The sequence below is a fragment of the Malus domestica genome, chromosome 09, assembly GCF_042453785.1.
Source record: "Malus domestica chromosome 09, GDT2T_hap1".
Taxonomy (NCBI): domain Eukaryota; kingdom Viridiplantae; phylum Streptophyta; class Magnoliopsida; order Rosales; family Rosaceae; genus Malus; species Malus domestica.
The window spans coordinates 30593995-30611571 of NC_091669.1; the positions used below are offsets into that span (position 1 = coordinate 30593995).

The 17577-nt window shown below is 36.0% G+C and overlaps 2 protein-coding genes and 1 long non-coding RNA gene across 3 annotated transcripts; 2 read left to right on the plus strand and 1 right to left on the minus strand.

Moving 5' to 3' along the window:
* Positions 1–4525: 4525 nt before the first annotated feature.
* On the minus strand, positions 4526–6564 carry LOC103444114 (GPI-anchored protein LLG1-like). Its single transcript, XM_008383028.4, has 3 exons — positions 6270–6564; positions 6113–6175; positions 4526–5039 (listed from the first exon to the last, which is right to left on the minus strand). The coding sequence occupies exons 1-3, from the start codon at positions 6346–6348 to the stop codon at positions 4675–4677; spliced, it is 507 nt and encodes a 168-aa protein (XP_008381250.3). The 5' UTR covers positions 6349–6564; the 3' UTR covers positions 4526–4674.
* A 1211-nt stretch (positions 6565–7775) lies between these two features.
* On the plus strand, positions 7776–13412 carry LOC139188261 (uncharacterized). The gene is made up of 3 exons (XR_011571593.1): positions 7776–8058; positions 12194–12296; positions 12990–13412. It is a non-coding gene; the product is annotated as an uncharacterized lncRNA (long non-coding RNA).
* LOC103444317 (thioredoxin M2, chloroplastic-like) lies at positions 10758–11168 on the plus strand. The gene has a single exon (XM_070805500.1). The coding sequence runs from the start codon at positions 10829–10831 to the stop codon at positions 11033–11035; it is 207 nt and encodes a 68-aa protein (XP_070661601.1). The 5' UTR covers positions 10758–10828; the 3' UTR covers positions 11036–11168.
* Positions 13413–17577: the final 4165 nt, after the last annotated feature.

Here is a 17577-nt window from a genome sequence, read left to right on the forward strand (position 1 = left end):
ATACAAAGATATCTTTACACTAAAAGTGAGAGGAATAAAATTATTACCGAATTCGCTATTTACATAATTAAATTTAAAATCTCTCACTTAAAAAAAAAATTAACTTGTAGTACCAAGTGTCACTGATTAACTAATGATTTGATGTCAAAGGATATGTGGTATAGCTATTTTGATTTTTAATGAAATGATGTGGCAGAAGATAGTGTATGTATTTATTGGTTGTATTCTTTCCCATTCTATTTGGATTTAGACACAAACTGTGGGCAAAACATTATCTATATTTTTAGAGTAAACTGTCGATTTGCCCCCTAAACTTTCACCTAGCTTTCGATTTCCCCCTTGAACTCTTCGATTGGAAAATTAAGGACTCAAACTAATTTTTTTAGCCAATTTGCCCCCTACCGTTAATTTTTCAAACATTCCATCCATATTTCTGTTAAGTGAGACCAGGTGCACAACTTGTGAGGGTAGTTTAGTCATTTCACTCTTAAAATGATTAAAAAACTGAAAATAAATTTTAAAAAAAACTTAAAATAATATAATTAAATTTAAATTCGTTGTTTACATAATTAAATTTAAAATCTATCACTTAAAACAACAACAACAACAACAAAGCTTTTTCCCACTAAGTAGGATCGGCTATATGAATCCTAGAACACCATTACGCTCGGTTCTGTGTCATGTCCTCCGTTAGATCCAGGTACTCTAAGTCTTTTCTTAGAGTCTTTTCCAAAGTTTTCTTAGGTCTTCCCATACCCCTTCGGCACTAAACCTCTGTCCTGTAGTCGTATCTTTTAACCGGAGCGTCAGTAAGCCTTCTTTGCACATGTCCAAATCACCGTAACCGATTTTCTTTCATATTTCCTTCAATTTTGACTACTCCTACTTTACCTCGAATATCCTCATTCCTAATCTCTCACTTGAAAAAAAAAATTAAAAAAAAAAACTTTTTAACTTGTAGTACTAAGTGTCACTAATTAACTAATGATTTGATGTCAAAGGATATGTGGTATAGCTATTTTGATTTTTAATGAAATGATGTGGCAGAAGATAGTGTATGTATTTATTGGTTGTATTCATTCCCATTCTATTTGGATTAAGACGCAAACTGTGGGCAAAACATTATCTATATTTTTATCCCCATTGAACATGACTCATATGTCACCATTTCCAGTGCCAGAAAGTGCGTCGACCACCATCATTGTGCCCGAAGTATTTATCCATTCGTCGAAAAATTTCAAGTCATTGTTCAACGGCGACTTAAAAAAAATAATATGCAACTTTTTCATCTTCAATTTTGTATTGTTGTGTGAGTGATCATATGTTCTTTTCGGTACCGTTTAGTATGTGGGACGGGGACGGAACGGAGTGGAACAAGGCATTCCGTCCCACGTTTGGTGTGCCTAAAACGGATGGAACACGCTGTTCCACGGGACGAGTTTTAGGTGAATTTTCGTTCCGCCTTATCATCTAGAACGACTTGTTCCACATCCGTAGAACACAAAATTATAACCTCTTTGTCTCTTTCTTCTTCCTCCTTGTTTCCATCCGAGGGCATCTTTGCTCCCTCTTCGTTCCATCTCGTCCTGTCCCGTCCCATTCCGTTTTGTCCCGTCCCATCTGCATACCAAACGATACCTTACATATATACACAGTAAAATTAGAGAACTTTTGAGGAATTTGATCATACATTTTTATAGCGTGAGTTTACAATTACTTAATATGTTTTTTTATTAAGTTCACTGTTGTACAGTGACACTAAAACAGAAAAATTTGACCGGATAGTTGTCGGAAAATTTCGTCAACCGGTCTAAAAGAAAAGTTGGTCGGTCAAAAAACGTGGTAGGATTAATTAGTGTCGATCATGTAAATTATTTTGAATTACAGTAAGTATAGGATTGTTTTAGTTGACTTTTGCATTAGTACCTAAACTAAAAAACATAGTAGTTTAGCTAAAAGTTTTTTTAACCCATAGTCCAAAGCGACTATCAAACTGTAACTGAGGAAGTTGTTTTCATATGACATATATATATATATATATATATATATATATATATATATATATATTTGCAATAATAACACTCTCTTAATATATGAACCTCATATATGCAAAATATGGATGGGATGCATCGTACCAACAAGTGGTGTCATCAATTTCATGTGTTTTAGTATGAATGAACGATATCAAATTATATTTTAAAGATATATAATTAATAAATAGGATAATGTATGTGTTCCTCTATGGAGAACTTACTTGTCCCCTATATATGATTAACATCTCTTCACCGTACAAACATGATAACATCCATATGGTAGCTATATGTAAAAAATATCCATTCATTACGAAGGTTCTCTACCTTAGTAAGGATAGGTGGTGCAGGTTATCGTACGGCCAATTTTCGTCAGGTACTATTTGTGTTTAATTTTAAATAAAAAAATTCAAATGATTTATGACCACATAACGTACGATGAACGGCTAGGATGTGAGGATCCCTAGGATCCCCACAAAGAGGATTCGAAGAGGATCCTCATCCAATCAAAATCGTTCATTGTCTTTATTATCATCTAAAGATTATATCTGCAAAAAATAATTCAGTTTAAAGATCCTTTAGCCATTAATATACATCAAACATATAAATGATCCATCATAAAATATAAAATAAAAAAAATAAAAAAGCTAATTGATACCAAAATCACCAATTTCACACAAAATAAGCTAATTGCAAAGTACACCATTAAAATTTGGCGTCACTTTCACAAAAAAAGAACACAGCATTATTCAACTAGTTGTATTTTGAATGATCAATTTAGCGTGAGGTCATGCCACATTTAGCCAACCTTTTCTTTGTGTGAATCCAACAATCCTACCCATTGGAGATCTGCTTTGCTTATTGCAACTATTAGGTATTTGACTAGGCATGCACCGTCCCATCCGCTTTGCATTATATTTTTAGTATTAAAAAATATTTTTGCACAACTTTTTTTCTTTTTTAATTATTGAATTGAACTGATAAAAGAAAAATTAATAAACAAGCTTTATCAAGCATGTTCTTATTTTAGGAAAATGCAAAGATTTTCTCTTACTTACGTACCATTAATTCAACCCTCTTATTGAGTCCTTAACACATACCAAAAAATGAGAAGATAAAAAGCCGTAAGTTTCTATACCGGCGATTTATATTGTCTCATTTTAACAAGATCATCCTTGTAAAAAAAAATATGGATAAATGCAAATTAGATGTTTAAATAAAAACTCTTGAGCAACTAGTGTGTGATCAAAATGATGTGCTAAAACGGGCATATTGCATTATTTGAAAGCAATTTCATTGACTAATTAATACAGAAGGAAAGTATATTATTGGTTACTACCAAGCACCAAAATATGTCACCTTTTGGAAGCAAAGTATAAAACACTTTAAGTATTGGAGCTAAAGTTTGACGTAGATAACCAATTTTAGCTTTTTGTTGAGGAATTTAGCCCTCACAAAAATATTCCAAGCGCAATGATGTGCAGTCACCCAAAAAGGATGATGAAAAATTGCACTCGATTTCTTCCACAAATATTTCATTCGTTTTTCTTTTGTTCTTCTTTTGGTAAGATATTATTTCGATTTCTTGGCATACTTTTATTGACTGCAGATTACACCTTAGGGGGATTTTGTTTGACCGGATTAGAACTGGGTTCAACTATTTAATATATTAGTTTCTATTTTTTTGAACAAACGATATTATCTATAGGCTTAACTTTACAATGGGCTAACAATAATGTAGTTTAAATTCGTCTTTAGCGAGAATTGAACCTAAGACTGCTCACTTATAAATAAAGAGGAATACCACTAGACCATAATACTAAGTGACATTTAACAAAGTCGTTGAGTCTTGGACTAAGATTAGGTTCATTAATAACATGTTGAGTTGGGATTATCCTTCCCTATCTTGGACAATCTGATGTATTAAACGTGCCCTTAAAAGTATAATCGTTTGAGGAACTCAATTAACAAAATGACTTTTTAGTTTCCACTTTGATGGTTGAGTGAGTTCTCATTTTATGTTGACTTCAACAATTTTGGGTTGACCCCTCGAAGTAACACCCTTACTCTCGACCTGGAATGCAAGAATGCACAATCTCTCGACATGAATTGTCTGCACTGATACCATGAAAAAAAATTATGGGAACTTGACGAGGCTGAGAACATTATATATTGTAGTCAAGGTTTTACATTCATTATGTGAAATATAATCTCAGGATCTGAGTTCCGTTTGGTACACATGATTAGATTGGAATGAAGAACTCTCAAATTTTAACTCATACTGAAGGTGGAAGTGAGTGGTTTTTCATTTGGAGGGGACTAGAAGATGATTAGCTATGAAGAAAATCCAATCATATGTACCAAACGAGCCCTTAATGTGATCTCTCATGGATTAATGGAAGTTAGATTTAAACTTGAGGTGTAATTTGGGTTTTCCATGTACAATGGCAATTATGCATCCTATAGGAAGCAAAAGAGCTTGTTTCATACCAGACTTAGTGATAAACTGCCAAGTATATAACAAAATTATACTATTGGGGCAGTTTTATAATTAGAGATAAACGTTCAAAGCATACAAATTGGTGGGGAAAAATAATTGAATGGTTACAAGTCAGGTTGGGTTCTTTTCACACTTGACACCAGCTCAGAACCTATGGAAGGATGATAATACAAGCAAGGCAGCAGTTAGTGCTAGCATGATGGAGTGAGTAGCTGATATGTGACCTCTGCTGCTCTTCTGATCAGATTTCGGTGCCTCAGCGGGACATGCGAGACCTTCTTTCCCTTCGCGGCATTGAGACGCAAACAGACCAGGAGGGTACTTCCCGTAGATGTTTATGTAGCTGAACATGGTTGAAGCACAATCATTTTTCAAGTCATTGATTTCTTCTGTAAAAGGACAAGCAAAATCCTTCAACGCATCACAGCAGCTCTTTGCTGGGTAGTTTGGTCCTTTGCACTTGCTTGTAATGATTGTGTAGTTCTGATTCTCAAAGTTCACAGGACAATCTGCAGATAACCCAACATAATATAAAATAAAGAATGATGACCGCAACTTATAGAATGCCGATGAGACATAGCATGGATTTTATAGTAGTACTAATCCTCATGCGTTGTTAGGTTTACGAAGGATTGTAGTTATGTTTTTAGTGAACCAAGGTTTAAAAATACTGAAAATTGTCAAATTTAAAAAGGAGATAAAAAATGCTTGATGAAATTATTACGTGAATAGTCAGAAAAATTACTAGAGAGTTGGCAACTAGTTTGTATTAGATATATCTGTCGTCGCGTAATGTTTAACGTACGATGGTTTAAGACCTTCTCCTGACATAAAATTAGGAATGGGAAATGATCAATGAATAAAAGACTTGAAAAATGCCTCACTAGCAATTTGGTAAGAGCTAGTTTTCATACTCAAACGCCGATAATCAATGATTTCAGTGAGATTTCCAAGTTTGCTAAGACTCCGATACTAAAAGGAAGAGAGAGATTCTTATTCAAGATTCCAAATAGAACAGATAACAGGACAGTTAAAATTCAGTGAGATTTAGATAATGCAACAATGAAGCCAGTGCCAGTCTATTTGTTCTAATTGTATTTTGTCCCGATGAATTCTCGTGTGTATTTTGGTTATTAACTAGTTAGCTTGACGCGGAGACAAAATAATATCATGAATACATACAAAATTGTATGTTTCTTGGTTATGTAATGTTTGTTGAACACAAAAGCATAGTTATTTATGCTTTATGTTCCAACCCTATCTTCTGCAATATAGACAACCACATTTCCTTAACCTATATATTCAACTAAAATTATGCATGAGGTGACAAGAACTAAAGAGAATTAGAACATCCAACTCAAAACCAATACGCAATCAGTTACATTGGTTTCTCCGACTTTGGATAATACTCTTGACAAGACAGACGAAAAATATCAGCAAATTCATCAACAGTCGTATACAAACGCATTTTTAGCACATGGAATTGATGGGCACGACGAACAAATTAATTATTTGAAAACTAAAGAAGATATGATAACATAAAATAGGTAATTAAAAGGAGAAATTAAGTGTAATTACTTACTTTTTTTGGCCTGAAGAAGGGCACGTCCTCCGGTGGATGATCCACCTGACTCGAAGATATCATCTGCAACATTTATACAAAAATAATTAGATGAAATTGAATTGAATAAGTAGAAAGGAAATGAAAGAAGAAAAAGAAGAAATGAAAGGGGAATTACAAGAGAGGAAGGTGGTGGAGGAGGCAAAACCCAATACAAGGAACAAGAAGAAGAAAAAGGGATGAGATGAAAACGCCATTGTAATAATAACTTCAGAGACCGAAGTACCAATGACCTATGTCAAGTCGTCGTCGTCGATCTCTGCCTTTGGCGCCTCTCAGTCTCAGGTCTCAGCCCCACTTTTCCCCTTTCTTTTTTGGTTGATGGTTTTGGTTCCCTCTCTCTTTCTCTCTCTAGGTCTGTATGTTTGTTTGTTTAAGGGAAGAGAGAGAGAGAGAGAGAGAATTGGAGGGAGGAGAGAAAAATGCTGCATGAAATTTGGGGAGGGTAAAAGTGGCAACATACATCACTTCTGTGGGTTGTTATCATTGTTGTGGCATGCCCGGTCTATTAAGGCTATCTTCAACTAGGTTGGCCAAAGGGTTATAAGCTAAGACATAGTCATTTTTGACACTAAACTCATCTCTAATGGAGGGCTGGGCCAAAATCTAGCCAAATGGCCAAAGGGCTGGTCAAAGATAACCAGCCAGTCAACCCAAAAAGTTGGACCCAGCTGTGCTGTCAGCTGACGTCATGTAACCTTTTTTTTTTAAAGACAAAATTTAAAAAAAAAATTAAAATCTAATTTTTTTCCCTATAATTACCTAAGCCATTTCTACACCCCTTTTCACATCTTTTTCACCCTTCAATACTATCTTACTTCATTTTAATGTCTAAATTGTTAACATGCAAGCAAAATTAAAATATTTAACAATATGAAACTTAAAACAACATTTAGCGACAAGTGACACTCAAAATATGTCCAGAAACCTTATTTTAATATGGTAGTTTAATTCAATTAACCAATAAAATTAAAGAACAAACTTAAAATAATAAATGATTGAAGAGGCTAAAAAAATAGCCCCCTACGATTGGAGACGATATATAAATATAGCATGACATTGTTCATTAAAAAAAAATTTCTTGCAAAATTATAATTTAGATAGAGATTAAATATAACCCCTTCGATTAAAGATGATTTAAGTTCCTTGAGCTGACTTGTGGCTCAATATCTTGATATTTCTCTTCCTCTAATAGGCTCTATTGGCCTATCTCATTTAGGCCCAACAACAATTATATAATATTTTAATGGGTCTAAAAGGACCTTGTGTTAACAGATGACACTAAGGTGTTTTTGGCTTAGGTTTCTCTTTTTTTCCGAAGGACAAAACTGATTTCATTTAGCATATGAGAGAAAACATAAGGGGTATAACCCTCTTGTTAATGATGTAAACATTCCTCAGAGAATCTAATGAAATTTCTATCGTTTAATAGATAAAAAATTGGTATTAATGCGAGTCAAACTTAAAACCTTTCACTATAATTAAAAAAGAATAAAAATACCACTAAACTATAATTCTAGTTAATAAATCCTTTAAAAATCTATCAAAAAATCAAATTGAATGCACTCATTTGAAGGATGATAAGTTTTGCTGTTGGGCCGCTCAAGTATAAAACAGTATTCTCCCTTTCCTTCCCCCCATCATATCATCCAACCCTTTCCGATGTCGATCCACACATTTCTCTCTTCAATGTCGACCATAACTGAATCAATCGCTATATATTCTTCGGCTCCAACTTCATATTGCCGGACGCTGGTGATGTCACGGTGGGTGCGTTGCCGGAATTCATGTGCTTGAGGGCTGACTGCCTAACAAAAAATCGCTCGTTTCCTCCAATTTTCCAAAAGCCCGGCGTAATCCATCAGCTGCCGCCATTGTTTCCCAAGCTTAGGACACCACTCTCGATGGTAAGCGTCCCCCTCCCCCCGCTCGCGCATTTAAGTTTCCTATTAAAATGTTGAATCTTTTAGTCGTGTTATTTTGGTTTGATGGTGTGTTATGGTGTTTTGGAAGTAATGTAGCCCAATAAAAACAACAAAGAAAATTGAAAGGGGTTTTAGGGATTGATATTAGCTGTATGCGCTGTCGTTTTGCTTGATTGGCTGCATCTTTGCTCCATTGTCCATTCCTAAGCGCTGCTAAATCGACCTTTGACAATTTTGTGTCATTATTTCTATGAATAGTTCAATTAAGTGGCCCCTATAAAACAAACAAATTATGGGCTGATTGTCTGTACCTAAACAAAAATGTCACCCCCATTTCATAAGCTGTAACAATCTTCAGTATTATCACCCTTGTTTCGGACCATAAAGTGGAGCAAGTCGTGATCAAATGAAATATCCGATTGTAAGTGTTATTATCTGAAGTTGATTGTGTTTGAAGAATTTTCCTGCTTAATTGTATCAATAATAATACAAAATTATGTATCGTGCTTTTGGTACGAGTGTTCTCTTATTATGTTTGATATTATTGTGCAAGTTTCATAATTCCTATCTTTTGACAGATTATGAATGATAAGCTATCTTCAACCCTTGCCAACTTAGGAAGCAAACAGATTTTGAATACTGATGTATTGTCCCAGTCCTTTTTGCCAAAATTAGTAAATCTCGATAGAGGTGTTTCTATGCATTGGCATTCCTTAATCAACGATAAGTTAATATACACACACACACACACACACACACACACACATACATACATACATGTATGTTATGCATATATCCTTCTGTCTGTAGAGAATGCAGAAACAGATAAGAAAGGTGCATGTAACCATACATATTTTTTATGTACCATGCAACCCCCAAACATTCCCCGAACCAGAAAACGTCTATTTCCATCCTCTGAGATTCGTCTCTTTCCTAAGTTGTAATGGAAATAGCGATAACTCTGTTGTAGGACTTCCTCAATGGCTGAGGCAAGGATAACTTGGGCAAGTTGATGCTCAAAGACCAATTCAAGTCCAACATTTGGGTCAGGCAGGCTGTGGGCCAATCCAACTTACCGTCCTTAGGTTTGTGTCAAATAAGAGTTGCGAAGGCTGGAAATGTGGGCAGGCTGGACTAACCACTTTTATACAAAGTGGATGCTCTCATTGTCCATGAGAAAATATGGGTTTGTTGGTAGAAAACCCCGTGGAACTTATGTCTCCCACTTCGCTAAATGTAAGTATTCTTTATCATTAAATTGTCATGTTTTGGGATTCCATTTCAATGCTACGAGCATTGAATGGTCTGGATTCATGGGACCATAATAAAAGCAATAACCCAAACCAATCCAGGCCATCAAATGCTCGTAGCATTTAATGCTACATAGCATGGAAAATTTTCCCATGTTTTGATGAAGATGTGCATGCATGTTTTCTCACTAAGATGACCATGTTAAGATGAAGATGGTGTTTGAGATCATTTAGGATCTTAAAGAGATTAATCCCATTAACTATCCAAGAGAGTCTGTAATAGGGATGGTCCTTCATGCAGGTTGGATTAGGAACAAGCAAACCATTAGATTTTGGGGAACCTTAGTCATTGAGAGTTTGAAGTATATTGTCTGCTTCTTAGAACTGCCAATAAATGAAAGTATCAGTAGAGAAACTGGCCCTAAAATACATACTAGTAAGTTCAAACCCACACATAGACAAATGATTATGCTTCTATTTGGCAATTCAGATCTTTCCTTGATGGTTGGTTTAAAGGAAGCATTACATGTAAACTTTTGACGTTCAAATCTGTGTATCCTGTCAAATATACCCTGAAGTTATGACTTCTTAGTTTCATCAACCAACTGGCTTAGTACTTGTGTGATGCATGTGTTTAATGATATTTTAAAAAAGTTAGCATATATTATGGTAAATTCCTATTTGATAAGATAAATGTGTACCATTTACATGCTGGAAATTTAAAAAAAAATAATTTCAGTAAATTTTTACATAAAAAATTTATTGTGCAATTGTGCATACATTGATTTAGTATACATATATTTTGTATACATTGCTTTTGCAGTTTTTGGAAGGCATTGTATGCAATCGATTGCTCAATTTATCAACTTTCCAGTGGGTGTTTCTAGATGAAAATTTCTTATAAGTTGTGTTGTCTTTGTCCTACTTAATCGGAAGCTTCTTTTGTCAAACGTATTTCCTCTTTTAAAATCTATAGCCTCCAATCAATTCCCACAATGCAACCTGACAAAAATATTTTCTACCACTGTGCCAAATTCAATAATTAGCATGTCATCTGGCCCTTATGGTGGTGAAAAGTCATACTTGTAGGGTTTAAAGGAAAGAAGATGCGGTTGGAATTTAATCTCTCCTGATTATTATATATGAGTTTGAAGTCATTTGATCAAGTATTCAAATATATGATGAGTTGTTCTCCATCAAATTTTATCTCATCATTTTTAAACATCTCACCTCTCTTACGTCACAGTACCACTAAATTCGGAATTGAATTTACCCTTGAAGTTTTCAGCATCACCTGATCCATCGTAGAAAGTCAGAGATCTCAAATTAATTTTTACAGGTCTTTAGACTTCAGATGAAGTGTATCAATGTGAGGTTTGTCACACGTGATTTGTTTAAAATTGCAAATTTTTACACTAAAATGGTGAATAATGAAAGAAAGGGTCTCAAATTTATTCATACGTGATTGCAAATGATATTTTGTTCTTATTTGATATAGTGACATGTGGAAAAAAACTAATACATGTCCTTATATCATTGGCATGGGACACCATGTGGCGGTGAACCTGTGCAGTGCAAGTCCTTCTCCCAAACATGGCATTCGGAGTGCCCCAACTATCATGATTTTCATCGTCGGTGAGAGAAAGGACACGATAATTGGTGCTGCGCCTAAAATCACATTAACTAGCACCATAGAGAAATTTTTGTAGAGCTGGATACGGAAACCCTTTGCAAGATTTCTGTTTGTAGTATTCTTTTCCTGTTGTTTTTCTTGTGATGGTTACTACTTGATTAGTTTGTCAAATTCAGAAGCTTATTTTATCGCCTTTTTTGTTGATTATATTATGTGTGTTGATCATCTGTGTTAGTATGCATCTCAAACTTCTCCAATAATGTAGCCTCGCAGAAAAATTCTTACCCCACTAAAGTAGTAGAGATTTTAGATGGTCAACTTCTGCAACTCTGAAAATCTTCCACATAGGACCCTACTATGACCCGGGTACTGCCTTTATAAGTTGCTTTTTTCATATTTTCTACAAATCTAGAACTTTTTGAACTTGACTTTTCTTTTGAATCTAGAAGCTAAAACTGAACAGAGACCGTTGAGTCATTGCTTATACTGACGTTGATGTCTTTGATCCGAAGACCAAGACTGTTTCCCTTGTATATATAGATTCAATCAAACTGAGGACTTGATTCCTATTGGCAGCTGAATTATAAAGAGGAAATGGGGTGGAAGTTACTAGTTGGTTTATTCTCAAATATAAGAAACAGAAAAGAATGTCTATATGAATATGGAAACAACACCAACATATTGGTCTCTGTTCTTTAATTTCATTTCCATCAGCTATTTTGAGAACTATTTATCCTATTGCAGTCATTTTGTCGTTCATTTGAAAGTCTATAAAACTACAAATATTAATGTCATTTAAATGAACTAAAATCAGGAGTGTTTTCTATGTATCCCTAACATAGTGTGCCCGATTCTAATAGAAACACGAGGAACCCTTTTAATTTTTCTATTAGAGTTGGAGAGGTTGTGTCTGGCACACGAAGCACGTTTTGCTAAATAGATTGTGCACAAAACTAGATCGTTCCTTTTATCAAATAGTAGCAGGTATGGTTTAAGAAAGGAACATGCATTATTACTTTGTTTTTTCTTTTATTTGTATTCAATCGATTTTCTAATCTAATATATACTATGGGAAGGGGGATTCCAACTTGGGTGTAGAGGGGGAAGCATATTGTCGTAGCCAACTGTGACTACGGCCAAGTCTTCTATTACTTTGTTTGCTTTGAGTATGCTGAAAGTAGTCAAATGAGTCGTATGTAAAGTTACTAAGGTGGACCTTTGTGTGATGTTTTAGGGAATTCTGCCATGGATTGTACCAGTGGATTGCTATCATAACTGAGAAGCCATAAGCTGCCTCCTTTTGCTGGAAAGAAGAGGACGTTGTGAATAAATCACAGGTAATAACAAGTTATTCAATTTCTTTTTCTTTCTCCTCTGGGAATGGGGAGGCATCTCACATATTTGAAATTTGTTTGGGCATACATCACAATCACAGCCGACCCCACTTAGTGGGAAAAGGCTTTGTTGTTGTTGTTGTTGTATACATCACAATCACAGCCAATCAGCCTTATCTTGAAAGAATTGTTGGAAAATTTAATAATAATATTATTATATTAAATTTATTAATTGAATGGAAATTAGAAGTGGAGCCTTTTGGTAGAAAGATATGTCTACTCAAACGAAGAGTTGTAACTTTTGACTCTTCATGAATAGTCACATGCTTTCCAAAGAGGTATCTCACATTCTATAAATAGGGAAGCCCCCTATAATCACAAAATAACTTTTCATTGTTTACATAATCATACATAGAGTGCTCTAAATATTAAAGAGTCTCATTGAGTCCATATGAGAGAGTTTTCAACACAATCGTGGTTCATGGAGCCTTGTGATTTGGAGTGCCACTATTACAAGGACGTGGTCGTTGTATCTAGGGAGACATGCGCCCAGTGGCGGATCCAGGAAATAATATTAGGGGGTCTGTAAGAATAGCGCACGCAGCGCACAAATTTTTTTATACCAGAAATAGCATGCATATCTCCATTTCATCGAGTCTTGGTAGGCCTAAAGTCATTTGAAAATGCATATTACAGACGTGTTAATGTATGCAAGGGGCAGCACCCAAGGTATTCATGGACATTCATCAGGTTTTGGTAGGCTTGAAGTCGGTTGGAGGGCATGTATGAAGCCAACTCTAATCTTCAAAAGGGCAACACTCAAGGTATCCATAGACATTCACCGAAGTTCGGAGGGTCAGCACCTGAGGTATCTATGGATGTTCATCGAAGTTCGGGGGGTCAGCTGACCCCCCTTGCCCCTTAATGGATCCGCCAGTGCATGCGCCAATCAACCATGAGCACCGTAGTGGGGTGTAAACTTGTCTTAAGGATAAAGTGTCCAACACTTGCCTAGACCGTATTTTCTAGGTTTTTCTAATCCATTATATCATGTTCATTTAACATTAATTACTCATGTGCATGCATTACTTTGATATATAATTGCATGAATTATTTCTAGATTTTCCATGTGATTTAATATGGCAATTAGACCCTATTTTTCTAACAAGAATTATATAGAGATAATAATAATAAAAGTAAATCTAACAATGTGGAGACGGCATTGATGTGCCGGAATGAATTAATCGATTAATAATCTGTCCTTTATTTGAATTTTTCTGAATACGTGCAACTTAAATTGTTGAATGGGAAAGCTTGTGACATCTTACCAAGTCCAATGTCAGATGACTAAAATGACATGCGACCTCTAATGATTCTCTAATTTTCTATTCTGTATTTGATCATTTGATTTTGTTGATTAGTGTATTTAGCCCATATTACTGTAAGAAAAGAACCGCTTGGATGTTTGTCTTTTGATTCTACATAAACTCTAAACAAAATATTAGTGTTGCTGAAGCTCAACTCTAGATTTTGGAAACATTCACATATCATCAGCATGCAGGTCAACTCCCAATGCCACACTAGTTTAATTGGTGGTTTGTGTTTGCAAACCGAGAAAAACTTGTGTAGGGGCAGCCGGTTCACGTATACTGCCCGACTGCAAATTAAAAAACTTTGTGTAGGGGGGGCATCAGACCGTGTGAGAGTCTCACGAAGCACACAATCACTGTATTTTGGTAAATCCCATCCGACCTCACTAGTCTCACCCCCTTAAGAGCCGTCCAATTGCGGCAGCCCTACTGAATATTTTCTCTTAAAATCCGGTCCAGATTGATTACATTACATGCATTTGTAAGTAGCCACTTGGATGACACAAAACTAGAGGGTAGGTTATATTTCTTGGAAAAGATTAGCACTGCTTCCTACTGTTTGAAGCTGCATCCACTTGTGTATTAGAAAAACAAAAGTGACACAAGGCCAGCTAACTCGCTAGTAGCGCCCTATCTGTTTTTTGATATATACATATACAATATGTTGTTTGGGGGAATCATCGACAAGCCATGCAAAACCCAAAACCCAATGCAAAATTAGTTTAACTTCTAGTTGTGAAGTTGTTGATTGGTCTATTCGATTAACCATTTAGAAAGACCAATGCTAGGTTACCAACTTTTACGCCTATATAACAAGCCAACGTATTTTTTTGATATTATCATGCATATTCACAGTACAATAACGTAACATGTGGACCCATTTAGCACCCTAACAGGTTAAATCGTTCGACATGATTATCCGGGATGCAGTGAGTTTGAGAAGGAAGGTCCTAACCATTAGAGCAATCCACTGCTTGCGATACAAACAGATAGTTGCGTGCAAAAGTTCTTATATTCCGAACGAAAAGTTAGAGACAATGTCGTTAACCAACGTTGGAATGAAAGGGAATGAATGATTTTGCAAATCAAGTGACGCTCTCAATCCTATAATAATCACATGATTATCCATAATTAATTGACTTATAAATTTATAATTCGATTCAAATAAATTCATATACGCTATGACGTCCCTGGAACTTGGATTGGAGATGTGGCACTTCATTTTCACCACGCAATGAGCTTATCAGGTCTCACCAATATAATTTTTTTTTAAATTACATCATGCTTATCATAATCTAATTTAATTTAATTTATTCATTTTCCTTGTTCTAGAATCTAGAAGAGTAGCTTTCCTCTTATCTAAAACAAGAAAGGTGTCTCTTGTCCAACGAGATTGAGAGATATTGTACATGTTTTAATTACTCTCCACCAAATCCAAAAACTAAAATTTAAACATTTGTTGAAATTAACTTTTCAAAATAAAACATAAAACAAAAAGCCACAAGGATGGACTCCCAAAATGGGAAATAGGAGGGGCCGGTAACGGGACGGGCCGATGGCTACATTCGTTGTGGTTTTTCCTCTCTTTGTTTACACAACCGACGCTTTATTTATTTTTTTGAAGAGTACTAGTTGGCGGCAAAATTTTAAAATAATAAGTTCTTAAATTGATTAAAAGCTATAAATTTCATCCTTCCTATAAGATTCGGAGCTATTATTTTCAATTTTTCATCAACTTAAGTCATGTTACTTGCATGTAATACATTTTAGAGGCAGATTGACAGTTTTAATGAATGTAAAAACTTAATTTTAACTCAAGTATTAATTCAATAAGCAAATCAGCAGTTTACGCAAGATTGTCACAATCATGAGTTTGAGAGTTTCTCGACAAAATAGAAACAGAATGTTACATTCCAGACCAGCTTCGTCGTAGAACGATATTGTCTTATTTGGGCCCCGACCACACCCTCACGATTTTGTTTATGGAAACTCATACAAGAACTTCCTAGTGGGTCACCCATCCTGGGCCCAAACTCGTTTAACTTTGGAGTTCCTATAGAATCTGAAGCCAGTGAGTTCCCAAAATGCCTTGTGCTATAGGGAGGGGAGCATGTACATATAAGACACATCACCCCCTCTTCGTTGGTCGATGTGGGATTTTACAATCCACCCCTTTTAGAGGTCCGACGTCCTTGCCAACACATCCATATCAAACACGATATTGTCTGCTATGGGCTTACCATTTCTGCACGGTTTTGTTTATGGAAACTCATATGAGAACTTCCCAGTGGGTCACCCATCCTAGGATTGCTCTCACCCGAACTCGCTTAACTTTCAAGTTCCGATTGAATCCAAAGTTAGTGAGTTCCCAAAATTCCTTGTGCTTTAAGGAGGGGAGCATGTACATATAAGGCACATCACCCCCTCTCCGTTGGTTGATATGTGATCTTACAATCCACCCCACTTAAGGGGAACCCGGCGTCCTTGCCGACACATTTGTACCGAACGGCAGAGTGGCTTCGCCGTAGCAATTGTAAGATCCAACATCGACCAACGGAGAGGGGGTGATCTGCCTTATATGTACATGCTCCCCTCCTTATAGCACGAAGCCTTTTGGGAACTCACTGGCTTCGGATTCCATCGAAACTCCGAAGTTAAACGAGTTCGGGCAAGAGCAATCCTAGGATGGGTAAGCCACTGGGAAGTTCTCGTCTGATTTCCCAGAAACAAAACCGTGCGGGAATGGTAAGCCTAGAGTGGACAATATCGTGCTACCGCGGAGCCGGAACCGAGATGTGACAGAATGGTGGTGGGCCCCGGCCACACCCTCACAGTTTTGTTTCGGGGAACTCATACGAGAACTTCCCAGGAGGTCATCCATCCTGGCAATGCTCTCACCTGAACTTGCTTAACTTCGGAGTTCCAATGGAATCCGAAGCCAGTGAGTCCCCAAAAGGCCTCGTGCTATTGGAAAAGAAGCATGTACATATAAAGCACATCACTCCCTCTCCATTGGTTGATGTGGGATGTTACACAGAAAGTTTGGAAAATTTTGATTGAAGGTAGTATAAACTTTCTCTCTCTCTCTCTCATATATGACCATTCCCCCCCCCCCCCCCCAACAAAAAAAAATTTAGATAAAACCTACCTAAGATTACTTTTTCATTATAACTGGGTGCTTTTATGAATATAATTTTAGTCCCTAAATTAAAAACTCATTATTACATCATATTAAATACCCCAACCATTTTTATTATTTTCAAATTTTCTTTCTAGAATTCTAAATTTAATCACCAATTAGGCCCTAAAATATGAATTTTTATTTCCACAAATCAAATTTAGCAATTTAAAATGGAAGATTTTTTAAAACATTTTGCTAACGAGAATTAACCTGTATATAAAGATTTGTACAGACAATCATAAAACCAAACAAATGAACTATATGAGAGACACAATAAACAATTTACACTATAAAGGTACCTGAATTTATGTAGGTACACATTTATACATAGGTTCATATGTATAGGCACACAAAATGTATATATAGGTGCATATATCGGTGCATGAATATATAGGTACACAAATTATACATATATATATATATATATATATGTGCATATAAACACATACATATCGTCCAGGGGAGTGATCTTAAATGTATATTCCCATCCCTACCTAGCACGAGGCCTTCTAAGAACTCACTGGCTTCGGGTTCCGTAGGAACTCCGAAGTTAAGCGAGATTGCAGCAAGAGCATTCCTAGGATGGGTGACCCATTGGGAAGTTACTCGTGAGTTCTCGGAAACAAAACCGTGAAGGCGTGGTTGGGACCCAAAGCGGACAATATTGTGCTACGGTGGAGTCGAGCCCGGGATGTGGTGGGAGCCCGGGCCAAGATGAGGCATTTTGGGAGCT

Excerpts from the sequence above, each read along its gene's own strand:
- LOC103444114 (XM_008383028.4), bottom strand. The coding sequence starts at position 6,348 with ATGGCGTTTTCATCTCATCCCTTTTTCTTCTTCTTGTTCCTTGTATTG. Across the intron at positions 6,176-6,269 it reads CTCCACCACCTTCCTCTCTT|ATGATATCTTCGAGTCAGGT; the intron begins GTAATTCCCCTT and ends TAAATGTTGCAG. Across the intron at positions 5,040-6,112 it reads CCTTCTTCAGGCCAAAAAAA|ATTGTCCTGTGAACTTTGAG; the intron begins GTAAGTAATTAC and ends GGTTATCTGCAG.
- LOC103444317 (XM_070805500.1), top strand. The coding sequence starts at position 10,829 with ATGTGGAAAAAAACTAATACATGTCCTTATATCATTGGCATGGGACAC.